Source organism: Gouania willdenowi, chromosome 17 (genome assembly GCF_900634775.1).
Source record: "Gouania willdenowi chromosome 17, fGouWil2.1, whole genome shotgun sequence".
Taxonomy (NCBI): Eukaryota; Metazoa; Chordata; class Actinopteri; order Blenniiformes; family Gobiesocidae; genus Gouania; species Gouania willdenowi.
The window spans coordinates 1,515,708-1,529,957 of NC_041060.1; the positions used below are offsets into that span (position 1 = coordinate 1,515,708).

The window sequence follows — 14,250 nt, forward strand, 5'->3', positions numbered from 1 at the left end:
TCTCAATGATCTTGGCCATGAATGGAAGGTTGCTGATTGGTCTATAGTTAGCCAGTATAGAGGCATCCAGTGTTCTCTTTTTTAACAGCGGTTTCACAGCAGCTACTTTCAGGGATTTTGGTACGGTGCCTGATTGGAATGAGCAGTTAATTATCTGACACAAATCAGTGACAATTGACTTTACAACAGTTTTAAAAGAAGTTTGAGGGTATTGTGTCAAGGCAACACGTTGATGGATTCAGCTGCTGAACAGTCTCCTCTATTGTTTTTGGGTTCACTGTAATAAACTCTAACATTGTAGTTGACTCATCCCTCAGTGGTTGAAGCTGTTCAAGCTTTTTGTGATTTTGCTGGTTTGTTCTGATGTTTGACCTTATTGATTGTATTTTTTCATTGAAATATACAGCAAATTCATTGCATTTTCCAGCTGACAGTAATTCAGGGGCTATCTGATCTGGGGGGGTTGTGAGCTTTTCAATTACAGAAAACAACGTGCGAGAGTTGTTGACATTTTGGCAATAATAATTTTTGGCAACGTTCCTCTATCTTTTTTTCTTCACTGTCAATATTTATTAGTATTATTACTGTTAAACTTTTTGCACCACCAAACAAATTAATTTTACTACAATTAATTTTATTAAACTACACTTAATAAAACTTTTTCTGATTTAAAAGATAATCCTGCAACTAGTCCGTCACTGTTTTTGGACTTCCAACGCTGCGCTGAATTGCACTTGTGATGAATCTGTGAATGAACATTTAAATAAAAACCGTGTCCTAAAAAAGGAAAAAAGCATTAATTGCAGCTATATTTGCTGTTGTAAACACATTAGCCATAAAAAACCAAATACGGTCTTAAAAGAATATATAATGACCTGATCTAAAATCTGTGTAAGCCTTTGTATTTACAGTCTGCATGAAGCAAGCATGACAGAAAAAAAAACAAGGTTATTCTATCATGACCTTGAGGATTACCTCAGCCTGGATTAGCAACAAGCAGCTAGCAAGGAGACGCGCTGCTACTGCTTCTTTTTTCCCCTCACAGGCTCGTTGTGATGAGGGTCACACTTAGATGTTAGCATTAGCAGCATACAATAGCCTACAGTGTGTGGCTTACTGCTAAAGGATCAGGATAGAGCTTATGAAGCAGAAGATCGACAACATCCTCAGATTCTCAACTAAAGACGGTTTGCTGGTGTTGCAAAACTGTCTTCTAAAACCTGGTCCTAGCCAACACAGGTGGAATCAAAGGAAAAGAATCAAAGTGCTCATCGGTGTAACCGTTGACTCTGAATGTTGGCATGTTTCCATGTGACATGAAAGAATCTTCAGTCAGGAAAAAATGTGAAGACTGGGTTTACTGAGCCACAAGAGAAAAACAGTGACGGCATTGTTGGAAATATGGATCTGAACAGCCAGGGTCCGCCCTTTTCCCTCGGCCACGCCCCTTTGTATTGAAAATCAAAACTTGTTTTCTAATTTTCACATTAGTGGAGGTTATTTTTGGTGGTTATAATCTTTATTACCTCCACCAAGGAGATTTATTGTTAGTTTAGCAGCGTTAAGTCAAAAGTAATTCACGGAAAATGGTGAAAAGGGTGGTGAAATGGGATTTTAAAAAGCACAGAAATTAGTTAAAGTTTGCAAATTATTCGTAATAAAATTTACAAATGTAGGATAAATTAGTTAAACTATCAAATAATGGGCATTACAAATTGTGAATGTGGTTAAATTGGCAAAAATAAGCAAGAAATATGGGGGAAAAAGTGACAATAATGAGTCATAAGCATAAGCATTAACCTAGAGTAAACATTAAACTAGCTTGAGCATTAACTTAGCATGAACATTAGTCCAGCATTAGCAATAGCCTAACATTGGCATTAGCCTAGCATTAACCTAGCTTAGCATTAACTTAACGTAAGCATTAACCTAAACGTTAACATTAGTGTAGCGCTAGCAATAGCCTAACACTGGCATTAGCCTAGAATTAACATTAGCCTAACAATAACATTAGCCTAATGTTAGCATTAGCCTCGTATAAACATTAGCCTAGCAATAGCACTAACCTAGCATTAGCCAAGCATTAATCTAGCAAAAGCCAAACCTAAACAAAAAGGTTGAAGAAGCTTGCAGTGGTGTCTGTACCTGTGCGTCTCTGTAGTACATCTCATAGGCCTGGATGGTCTTACGGCTGGCCTGGCTGCCATGGTAAACCACCACGTTGAGCTGGGTCCAGGTCCTGAACTCCCTCTCCCAGTTAGGGATGGTGGAGAGGGGGGCGATGACCAGGAAAGGTCCCACGATGTTCTTCATGTAAATCTCGTAGAGGAATGTAATTGACTGGATAGTCTTCCCGAGACCCATCTCGTCTGCCAAGATACAGTTACGTCTGGAGCACAAAGACACGGACCACGAGTGAGAGTGAACCTTAGTGTGCACTCATCACTTTTACATGACGGGAGTCAATGGGAGTCTATGAGCTGAAGGACTTTCTACTCCTGGTTTATTAATACAGCTTTTCCAAAGCACTGAGGAGTGGTTTTTTCCACTCAAGTGAATTAATGTGAAAAACGTGAGCCTAGCAGGAAAATTGCTGGCAAAACTGACTGATTTGTCAGCCTCCGAGATTTCTTTTTCTAACCTACAAAGCACAACAAGCGTTAAATGCACTCGTATTGGCTCCTATTTGTGCAACAGAGTGAGGAGTTTAGGCTAAAGGCTCTTACGGAACCTTCAGAGGCTACATTTGAGCCGTGGATGGTGCCAGAGGGAGATTTTAAACAGCAATAAGCCACAGAGCCACTTAATGCTCACTTTAATGTCCACTTAAAACTATTAAAACGAGGTGCGATCACATCCACGGGCTGACAGTAGCAGTTAGGGACTAATTCTAACAAAACACAATTAATGTTGACTTACGAGTTGTACCAGTTGAAGGTTAACCAGTTAAGGCCTTCTAGCTGGTATTCCCTGAGTTCGTTGGCATTCCTGTAATCCCTGGATCCTTCCTGCTTCTTCCAGTCATCCGCAGGAGGTCGATCCTAACAAACAGAGAGGAAGAGGAGGATTGTCACACGTTTGTGAATTATGTAAAATATTTGTTGAAGGCACTATTTAGGGTGTGTTCTTGCATGTAGCAGCATGATTAATAATGGTATTATATGCCATTTATTCCAATCTTTTATTGATTTTTTTCTTAAAGAATGCTTTAATGACCTTGATGCTACATCTATATACACCCTATCACTTAAATACACACAATTTAAACAACATATTACATAAAACAGATATTTGTAAGTAACAAAATCGTGACTTACTGTTTATATTTTATTTACTTATAATAGATTTTTGTACATTGTTTCTCTTATGTCACGTATGGATTAACTATATTGTTTAAGCTATGTTCCAGTTGTAATTTACTGTGTTTTTAGTCCAGGCTTGGTGCTTTGTTTTATCAGTAATTATAATATTTGTCATACCTGTGACACCTCTGAAGTCGCCTTTTAAAAAAATCTAGCCAGATGAAAACTAGCCTCATTTGGCTAACTCAGGTTCATTTGCTGCACTTCTGTTTATTAATGTGCATCGTCTCTTTTAAATAATCAATATATTTACATTTCTTAAAGTATCTATAAAACCTACATATTTTATATTTTAAACCAGGCCAAAGTGCTTATCCTTTGGGGGAAAATAAAGGTCTGTTGTGAGTGGTTTAACAGTCCAAATGTCCATCCTTTTATCTGCACAAAGCTCACAGAGCTAAAAATAACGCTGCCATGGTGCGATTGAGCGTTTCTAGTGCTGCCCTTTAACAGGAAAAACAGTCGACAGTATTTAAAAAGATGGACACAGAGAGAGAGAGAAAGGAAAGGGAGTGATAGAAGGGCGAGACCACAGCCAGTCAGCTGCTTCTGTTCAGCATTAAAACACACTGTTAGTGGTTTGGGCCCGGCCACAGGAGCAGGGCGTGTGTGCGCGCGCGTGTGTGTGTGTGTGTGTGAGAGAGTGCGTACGACCACAAGAACGTGGGCCCTGTGGAGTGCAGTTAAGGGAGCTGTAAATCTGGAGGAGGGAGGTGCAGGCAGCAGGCCAACCCACACAAACACACACCAGAAGACTCGAAGACAGATAGCACCCACCAAACGCTGCGCTGCTACTCACCACGCGATTAGTGTCGGGCGTGCGCGCCACGATGCGCTCGTATTCATCTATTTTTGACTGGTCGATGTCGGCCTTCAACTCCCAGGTTGAGTCCTCGTAAGGAAGGCTGCACCATTTCACCAAATATAAGGTCACAGTCTGCACACACACATAAAAAACAGTTTAAACAGTGTCAGCAAGGGAGGGGGAGGAGGGGGGCGTTAGAAAAAAGATCAAAGCACCTCTCCGTTTTCATCTGTGCTCTCTGATACGTCCAGAACCCGGTCCACCTCCACGTAGTCTGGATTAAAAGGCTCATCATCCATCTGCAGAGAACAGAGACAATTACAGGCCTGGTTCAGTGACACTCTTGCTTCTAGACTAAACTGCACTGGGGCCACAAACTCATCTCCAACGCATAAATAACAGGGGTTCTCACCAGGAATTTTCTCAGCATTGGGGGATCGCGTGACGTGTGAGCGCACGCTACTGTCGCAACAAAATTTTGAAATGTTTAACCTCTCTGAGGACCAAATTTAGTGAAGTAAAGCTAAAGTTCTTTGTTTTTTAATCTTTGTTCCAACCTTACTTTAAAGCTAAAAGATATTTGTTGAATTGGTGAAGGGTCATGATGAATTAGAGTTTATTTTATTTATTTTATGAAGTCATGATTGGTATAGGTATTGGTCTTCCACTAATTAATACTCACACACACTGTAGAGACAAGAAATAACATTTTATTCAAAAGACTGATTCCAAGACGCGCTTTTCAAATTTAAATAAGGTATTATGAGGGACCTGCAGTAATAATGGAACACACACACGTGGAGGACGAGTGCGCGCACACACGTGGAGGATGCATACATGAGTTTTTAAGAAGACCAGGCCTGAACCCATTCGATTAGAATGAAGCCGATCTCTCTTTCACGTTTCAACCAGACAATATTCACATCCGTGCGCGCGCATGTAGAATGATCCGTTGTGAGTTAGAAACATGATGAGCAGCTTCAGGTGTCGCTACATGCTACGTCTGGTTGAAGCTCCGTTTATCAGTGCACACAAGCAGCATCGAGGGCAGCTAAGTGGCTGCAGGGGTCCTCAGGTAAAGAAGGAAGCATCCTAGAAAACTGCCTGTATTAAATAGACAATGCGGCTGATGTATGTGTTTTCTGGGTTATTCAGATTAAAAAGAGAGCTAAAACAACCTGTGAACACCTGGGAGTCCAAGTGTGCAACAATTATTACGACGTTATCGATTAAAAAAAGGAAAAAACAACAGAAAATCCTCCTACGTTGCTAGAAACTGAAAACTCAATTGAGTCACTGAGGATGTAATTGTAATAGACTTTCAGTAAGAAAATAATAATTGTAATTTTAATTGTAATTGGAAAACAATGCCAGTCACTGTACCGTATTTTTCGCACTTAAAATCCTTTAATTTCTCACAAATCGACAGTGCGCCTTATCGTCAGGTGCGCCTTATGTACAGTATGAAATTAATATGTCAAAATGTTTTAGTACAACTTTGGTAAACTATGAAGCTGCACCGCTTGATGGATTTTTGGTGCTTCAGGGCTACCGTAGTCAGACGCCTCGTGGAGTGATATGTACCAGTACTGTGCTTCAACATGCTGAACTGAAAAAGTGAGTGTTATGTTCTATATTTTATGTGTTAAACCTGAACAATGTTGAGAATTATTGTTAATGAGTTAAATAAAGTTTGACTTCTGACTATTTTGTTTCGCTTAATGAGCCTTAATAATAACAACAACAACAACAACAAACCGGTGCGCCTTATGTATGAGAATAGACCCGGTCAGACCCATTCATTGATAGTGCGCCTTATAATCCGGTGCTCCTTATAGTCCGAAAAATACGGTAATTGAGTTGTAATTGAACAGTGATAATTGAAGACATAATTGTCATTGAAAAATGTAATTGATCCCAACCCTGCTAGGCACTAGCACCAGCTCGTAGGAAACTGGGAATTGGTTTGACCCCAGAAACGACCACTCTAGACAAGGTGTGAGGTCAGGACCCCGACAGTGAAACAATGGGATCTGATCTCACCTCAGTTATGAAGTTATTGAGCATCTGCTTGGCCCTGAACCTCTTGATCTTCTGGTGAATTCTTTTGTCCTTTCCAGTTCCTCCAGGTCTGCCCAGCGACAGTGAAGGTACGAGCTGAGACGCACAAAAAGACCAATGTTAGAAAATGTTCAAAAACAAATAATAAATAAAAAATTATAGGATTTATAAAGCAATGTAGCTCAAAATTGTAGCTGACGCTTGAGATAACCACAAAATATGAATTAGCTGCTAATAACTGGTGGACGCAATCATATAACCCAAGATAACGTAATAAGATCACAAGAAAAAAAAACAAAAAGATAAACTCAAAGCTAAAATCAATCAATCAATCAATCAATCTTATTTGTATAGCGCCAAATCATAACCAATGGTATCTCAAGGCACTTTACAGTAGAGCAGTCTTAAGGATGGACTCTTCATTTTATGGATACACACATATGCATATATACGTATATACACATACATATGTATCCCACACCCAACATGAATTCATCATGGCGGCAAGGAAAACCTTCTGTTAAGCAGCAGGAACCTTGTGTGGATCCCATTCCTATGATGAACATCCATCCACGTTATGCTGTGTTGGGTGTGTAAAATGTGTAAAATGTCGAGGTAATAGAGTACGACTATTTGTGGTACAGAAAAGTAATATATTATTGCTTATATTAGTGCCTTGAACACTATTTAGTGGCTCAGATCTTCCATGATTGCTGAAAAAACCAAAATGAACCATTATTTTATTCTCTTTATTTAAAATCTGGCCCCACTTTAACATGGAAATATCCAATATTCATTATTTTGGGGAAAATAATCACACTTACACGCCGTTTCCCCTGAAAAACAGTGACTAAAAATCTACTGGACGAATATGTCCAACTTTATTTATGATCTCGATCAAAATCTTTCATAATTTTATTTTGGGTCCATATCACAGTTTTCATGAGATTTTTTAAAGTTAAACGATTGACTGAGGGTTCAGCACTTTGTGGTAATGAAAACAATACATAATTAGTGTATTACATATAAATAATCAGTTAATAACAGTAGTTGACACTAATACCCCTATTTAGATGTTTAGTATGATTTTTGAAGTTTAATAGCCAGTAAAATCATCTAAACAGAGACGATGAAACAGAAACTAAATGAAAATGACTGATTATATCTTAGTACTGATTATTAGTCAGTTTTACTATTTGTTTAGTATATTGTTTATTTCTAAGTCCAACAGACGGAAGCAATATGATTAAGAAATAGAGGTGGGAATAAATAAGTCTTTCTTCTTCCCACTCCTTATAATATATTACAATTACGTGTACATGGATTTTATATATTATTTCGAACATCTCTGATTATATTTCTCTCCTTTCCTTGTACACAATGTCTTTGTTCCTTTTGCATCAGGGTTTCCTACAGCTTCAGTCAAATTCAATTCAAGACATTTTATTGCCATTTGAAATTCAAATTAAATTTTGTGTTTTTTGTCCCTGCTCAAAAAAAAACCAACTAATAAATGAAAATAAAAATAAAAAAAATGGATAAACTCTGAAATGGAATTGACCAACGATTTTGAAGAAGGAAAACTTGAGTCTACTTTACTTCCAGTGACACATAGCTGCTCTAGACTACAGCGTGAGCAGGAAGTCATCACCTCAGAGCTGGAAAATAAAACCCTGAATGAGACAATCCAATGTGAATATAAAGGGCTTTTCACATGTAAAGACTAATGTACACCCTGGTGTGTGTGTGTGTGTTATAAATAGGTCAGAAAAATGAAGAAAACCCTGCTGTGAGAGACAAAAGGGAAGAAGGAGGCGGAGGAGGAAGGGGGGGGGAGTGGTACTCACAATCCCTTGAACTTGACGTAGAACTCCTCCATCTCCACCTCCTCCCCGGACTCCCGCTGGAAAAGGACAAGACAAGGTTAACAATCACTGTAAATCTAGTGCTTAATCTCCATGGTAGGACATGTGGATGGATTGGAAGGCGGAGACTACAGTAGCACAGCAGTCAACACTCTATATATATATATATATATATATATCTATATATGTCAACTAGAAATGGGCAATATAGACTAAAAAAAAAGATATCCCGATAATTTCTGGTATTTATCACAATAACGATAAACATCACGATAAATAAAAACTATAAATAAATCAAACAATTCCCAACTTAAAGTGTAAACAGGTTCCTTACAAACACATAAATCTGAATACATCAACACTAAACATTAAAAAGAGGCTGATATTTTATAAAATATATTAGTGCATGTGGATCACTATTACTGTTATTGTATGTCATTCATTTATTTCCCTCACTTAAAATAAAAATTATTTCCTTAAAAAACATGAACATGAACAGCAAAAATAACTCCATCAGTGTTTTTTACTGCTGCTGAATCTGTGTGTTAGCTTAGCATAGTTAGCTTTAGTTGAGTTTCCAGTTCATAATCGTTGCTACAGGTTCATCTCTGTCCCCGTGTTTGTGGAACTTTGGGTGGATCTGACGGAGGAACTTGGACTGGTTCACTTTGTTGGATGGTTGTTTGGTTTTAACCAAGTAGCAGTCCGTGATGCATCGCAGCACGGCAGCTTCAGCTAGCCATGATGAGCACCGCCATCTGTGTGTGTGTGAGGGGCGGTGCACACCGTATTTTTATTGACACGTGCTGCTGAGGGCCATAGGTGTGCACTGTGTAGGTGTGTAATCTGTGTTGATTAGGCCTGGGCAGGATATCGTGATTTAAGATATATCCCAATTTCTTTTTGGCGATATAGAAAATTACATCATCGTCTATATCATGGCCAAAGTTCGTCCACAAGCCATTAGTTTGGCCCGCTGCCCATACAGATGGAAACTAGCTGCTATATTCTGGTGTAGAACATCGCTGTTTTATGATCTTAATGTCTCTATTAGGGATGTACCGATTAATCGTAAGGCAGTTAAAAATCGATTCATAGGTAGCACAGTTGATATCGATTTTCTGAAAATTGAATCACAGTACTTTTTTAAACAGCAGAGGGCGCTATCCACAAGTGTAGGCGGCGGGCGGAGTCTGCTAATGCTTTCTTTCTGGCCGCCTTCTACTCTTAAACATGTTAATAAATGATTCACTACCCCTTTAGCACCGAAAGAATATCTGTAATATTACTTGAATATCTGTTAAAGTCACGCTTTTCTATTAGCTCTGTCTGCTAGCATAGCATCTCTTCTTCACTGCAAGATATCTGCATGCCAACCGACACTGTGTTACCAGCGCCCTCTGCTGGTCCAAACAAATATGACGTAAATCAGTGCAATCACGTTTTTTTTTTTTTTTTTTTAAAAGTCCAATTGTTAAGGCACAAAATACATTTTCAGTTGCACTTTTAAAAGAAAAATAACTATTATGCAGTTTTGCATTGTTTATTATAGAACCCAGAATTTAAATTAATAGGCTTCATTTTCATTTGTATTATTCCTTATTTATTTCATTCAAGATTTATTTTTAGTAAATTGCATTGTTTTGAATAGTTTATCAAGGAATTTTTTTGACAATGAAAAATAAAAGGAAAATAGTACAGTATTTTCTAGTTTTTTTCCCAAAAAAAAAATTGTCAACAGTCCCATTTTGTAAAACAAATCCTGAGAGAATCGTATCGTGAACCCAGTATCGTGAATCGAATCGTATCGGGAGTTGAGTGAATCGTTACATCCCTAGTCTCTATGCATTGTCCCTTTAAAAAAAGACTGAACTAATATTTTAATTTATTTGTTTTTAATTTACATTTTTTTAAATATAAAAATCTACATAATAGTGATTCATAAGAAAAAAAATCTAAAGTTTCATGTAAAGCATCTGAGTTTTCTGTGAAAATATATATATAAAATGTATTTATTATTATTATTATTAGTAGTAGTAAAGCTGAGGGTCCAATTACGATTATTTTTCTCAAGTTTTAAGGATTTTTCAAGGCAGGAAAAATGTAGTGCTTTAATTTTAATGAAACACAATAAAGAAAGGGAAAATTGCATTATATTAATTTTTTAGTCAATTACTAGAAATTTCAGATGACCCCTTTGAATTCCAGGCAACCCCACATGGGGTTATGACCCAAAGGTTGAAAACACAGATTGAATGAGTTGAAAAATTGAGATTTTGAGAAAAAATGGAGATATGAATGTTGGTCCAAATCGCCCAGCCTAGTGTCACAGATTTACAGTTTACAACATTAAAGAAATACAGCTAGGACTTAGTCCAAGCAGCGCTATTAGTCTCCACTCTGCGCTCCTACTGTAAACAGCACAGCCAGTACACACACACACACACTCCCACCGTGCTACTACTACTGTAATGCGATGAATCATCAATCATGCACATGCACGTACACACACACACCACCCGAGGAAACGCTAGCTTGGCGTCTGGCATCGCAAGCGTTGTGGATATGTGCCAAGCCCGGGGTCAATCCTGAATGGAGTCGTGAGAGCGAGGCAAAGGGTGTGTGCGTGCGTGTGTGAGGTGGGGGCAGGGGGGGCGAGGGTGATCATTGGCAGCTGGTAAGCAAAGGAAAGTTGGCTGGTGACTGACTGTGCGCGTGTGCTGGCTCAGGGCTGAGCTTTCTTTAGACCAAGCCATACATAATAAAGCCAAGGGTGATGCACTCAGTGCACACACACACACACACACAACACACACAGAAATACAAAAAGTCCCGTCACTGCAGAGCAAGGTGAATAGACGCCGACGTCTAAGCTCCTAATGTCCGTGTGTGCGGGCGCGCGCTTTAATCTGCTTAGGTCCAGCTGTGGAGCAGCTAATCAGATGACGTGTGTGCGCGTCGCCCTGTGGTGTTTGCGGAAACGGATTTTGCGTCAGTGCTCACCTGTTTTTTGGAGGTGCGTAAGCCCATGATCTTCTCCACGACGGACCTTCTGCCTCAGCCACGTCCTGATGAGAAAAGAACAGCGTCCGTTAGACTCGATACAAAGTTTATACAGCTTTAAAGGGGTCCGTCAATGTTTGTACAAATGTGGCCTAAAACCTTTGAAATATTAGTAAATCTATGCTTAACTCAAGTCATTACACACCATTTTCATTTTATTGCCTTTTATAAATGGGACTACTTTACAGTTTTAAAACTTGTGATCACATGATTGATGATGTCACACGGCCCCATATGCTTGTAAAACATCCCATTGTTTTCCTATTGGAGTGAAACATTCAGCCTGATTTGGCAGCTTTTTCACTCACAATGCCAATTTGTTTTGTTTACCGAAAGAGGATAAAAAACATATGTAGACATACATAGAAGACAATGAAGTCGAGAAGAAGAGCTCTCCTAAACAACAGAGGTTTACATCAGCATCTTTAACTTCCTGATTAGAGCAACCAAAAGCAGCACAAATTTGCATTTGGACCAAAAAAGCTGCTAAATCTAAATATTTGATTTGTAAAAAACAGCATGCTGAATGTTTAACTCTAACAGAAAACAATGGGATGTTTACAAGTTAAAATGGGGTGTGGGACGTCAATCACGTGATTTCAAGAAGGAGAAACACGGTTCTAAAACAGAAGAGTAGTCCCATTTATAAAACGCAATTAAATAAAAAAGGTGCACAATAATGAATTTCATTAGGCATTGAAATGTCCTCATTAGAAGATCTAAGATTTGAGGATATTTTAAAGATACCTAAAATTGTTCTGACACGTTAAATGCAAACTGGGGCTTCACAGCTTTTTCTTTACAAAAACATTGATTCTTCTGGTCCGAGCAACTAGAGATCAAACTGGGTCGTATGTGGCCCTCAAACTAAGAGGAGGGTAGACCCCTGATCTAAAGGAAAACTTGCAGCAATACTCACAGTTATTTTTGATGTTTCATTAGGTGAGATGTTACATTTCAGTCCTTAAAACTTTTGATTTCAACTTCTGATGAATTGTGGATACTGTCATTCAGAGTACACATGAAGCTACAACTCCAAATACCACAAACAAAGTGAATAGATGTGCCAACATGGTAATAATACTGCTAGAAATCATGGTGTTCTGGAATACTGAGCTTAAAAAACTCCTAAAAAGGAGATAAACTTCTTTTTCAGGATTTCAGATGCGTAACTTTGGCTCAATCTGACAGAGATGGCATTTGTTAAAAGACATTACGCTGCAGTAAACAGTGACTTCATACTCAAACTGACCTGTTTGTGATGGAGATTTTGGCGTTGCTGAGTCATCGCCGCTGTCGTCTTCTGAAATCCTAAACTCCAGATCTTCCGTGTACCTCTTTCTCTTCACCTGACGACTCGAGCGCCGCTTCTGTGGGGAAAAGAAAAGGTCAGCGAGGAAGAAATCAGATATATCCTGACGTATCTTTAATATGTTTCCATAACTGCCAAAACAAAACATTTGACTAAAATGATGTTTAAAAAAAAGGTACATTTTGCCTCTGCTAATAAACAGTCAGCCAAGAGGAATAAAAGGACCACAGAGCCATGTGCGCCTTTAATTCACAGGCCTTTCCTAACCAGGAAATAGACTTCATTAGCATTATTCATTACGCTGTGCCATATGGTTTCTTGTGTTGCCCATATTGACTTTGAAGCAAACATCGCCCAATTTGTTGAGTTCAAATGCTGCCATATTATAAGAGCGCGAGGAAAAATATTGTTGCAGACTGTTGGAAAAGCAGCAACAAGCGTCAATGCAGCTGCCTGAGATGCTTTCCAACATGGGGTTTGGAACTTTATTCTAACAATGACCGTATCACATTCTCATAGAAGCTCATTGACAAGTAATAAAAAAATACTAAACTAGGAAAAGTAAAATTATCATTTAAAATATTTTTAATTCTTCAAAATACAGAAGTTGTTCTGGTAGCTGGAGAGGTGCCAGGGCACTTCTCGAGCACTGCCGAGATGTCCTTGAGCAAGGTACCGAACCCAACACTGCTCCAGGGACTAAGGATGGAAAAATAGCCCTCAGGCTAAATACAGCACATTTACAGAAATGATGAATGAATATATTGATATAATGAATAAATGGAAAAAAAAAGTAATGAATACAATCTTAAGTCATAATTATAAGATACTATCTTTATTATGACTTAATTTTTTAATTTACTTTTCCTATTTTTTTTACTGGTGTGAATGGGCTTCTATAAACTTCTTGTCATGCACAAATTAAACTGGTGTATAAAACTAATCTGAAGAAATAAACCTATTTAAAATAATTTTTTAATCATTTTATTTTTCCTAATTAATTATTTTTACTGAAGAATTTATTCAATTGTTCAAATTTTTTTTCTTTTTTACTTTCCCTAGTTTTTTTGTTGTTTTTTTACTGGTGTGAATGGGCTTCTATAGACTTCTTGTAATGCACCAAATTAAATTAGTACATAAAACTGTTCTGAAGAAATAAAGAGCAGTGTTAACATTTTCCACGCAAAAATTTTAACTAAAAGAATAAACTGCAGCAGGAAGTTTAAATATGGGCCTTGAAATATGTAGGAAATGGGAAGTGGCCGTTTGGTCTGTGACGGCCGGTTCATAACAAACATAGGTTTTCATAGGCCGTGATGTTGACATCTGCAAAGGCTTCATTGGTGGTTCGGCTTTCTCAGGAAAAACAAACTCAGAAAGCACCGTTGCCCACCTGTACACCGTCATCATCCTCTTCCTCAGTGGGAGACGGGGGCGGAGTCTTCACCTCTACAGCTTCACCTGCCGCCGACTCTCGTTTCCTCTTGGAATCTTTCTTAGCAGCATTAGACCCGCCCTCCGACTCCGGCTTTTTACTGAAAAACAAAAACATAAAAAAAACCTTTAATATATAAAAATAATAAAAACCATTGAGCGCAGGGAAAGACTTTTTTTTTTTTTTTTTAACGGACCACTATACAGTCTGGAGTGGATGCTGCCAGTGTGTGTGTGCGTCCAAGTCTGTCCCAGGGCAATCGCTATGTTTTGATTTACCCATTTAGAAATCATTAGTGTGCCTCAGGCTCTGGCGCACAGGGGTTAATTATGATGAAAGACTGCAAG

General features: G+C 38.4%; 1 protein-coding gene across 1 annotated transcript in view; it reads right to left on the reverse strand.

Moving 5' to 3' along the window:
• Window positions 1-14,250, reverse strand: part of chd7 (chromodomain helicase DNA binding protein 7) — a 119,026-nt gene that overhangs the window by 49,974 nt on the left and 54,802 nt on the right. Inside the window, 10 exon segments of the mRNA XM_028472066.1 lie at window positions 2,146-2,389; window positions 2,920-3,041; window positions 4,162-4,299; window positions 4,383-4,466; window positions 6,211-6,281; window positions 6,284-6,324; window positions 8,076-8,131; window positions 11,097-11,145; window positions 12,399-12,526; window positions 13,862-14,003. Coding sequence (XP_028327867.1) covers window positions 2,146-2,389; window positions 2,920-3,041; window positions 4,162-4,299; window positions 4,383-4,466; window positions 6,211-6,281; window positions 6,284-6,324; window positions 8,076-8,131; window positions 11,097-11,145; window positions 12,399-12,526; window positions 13,862-14,003 — 1,075 coding nt within the window.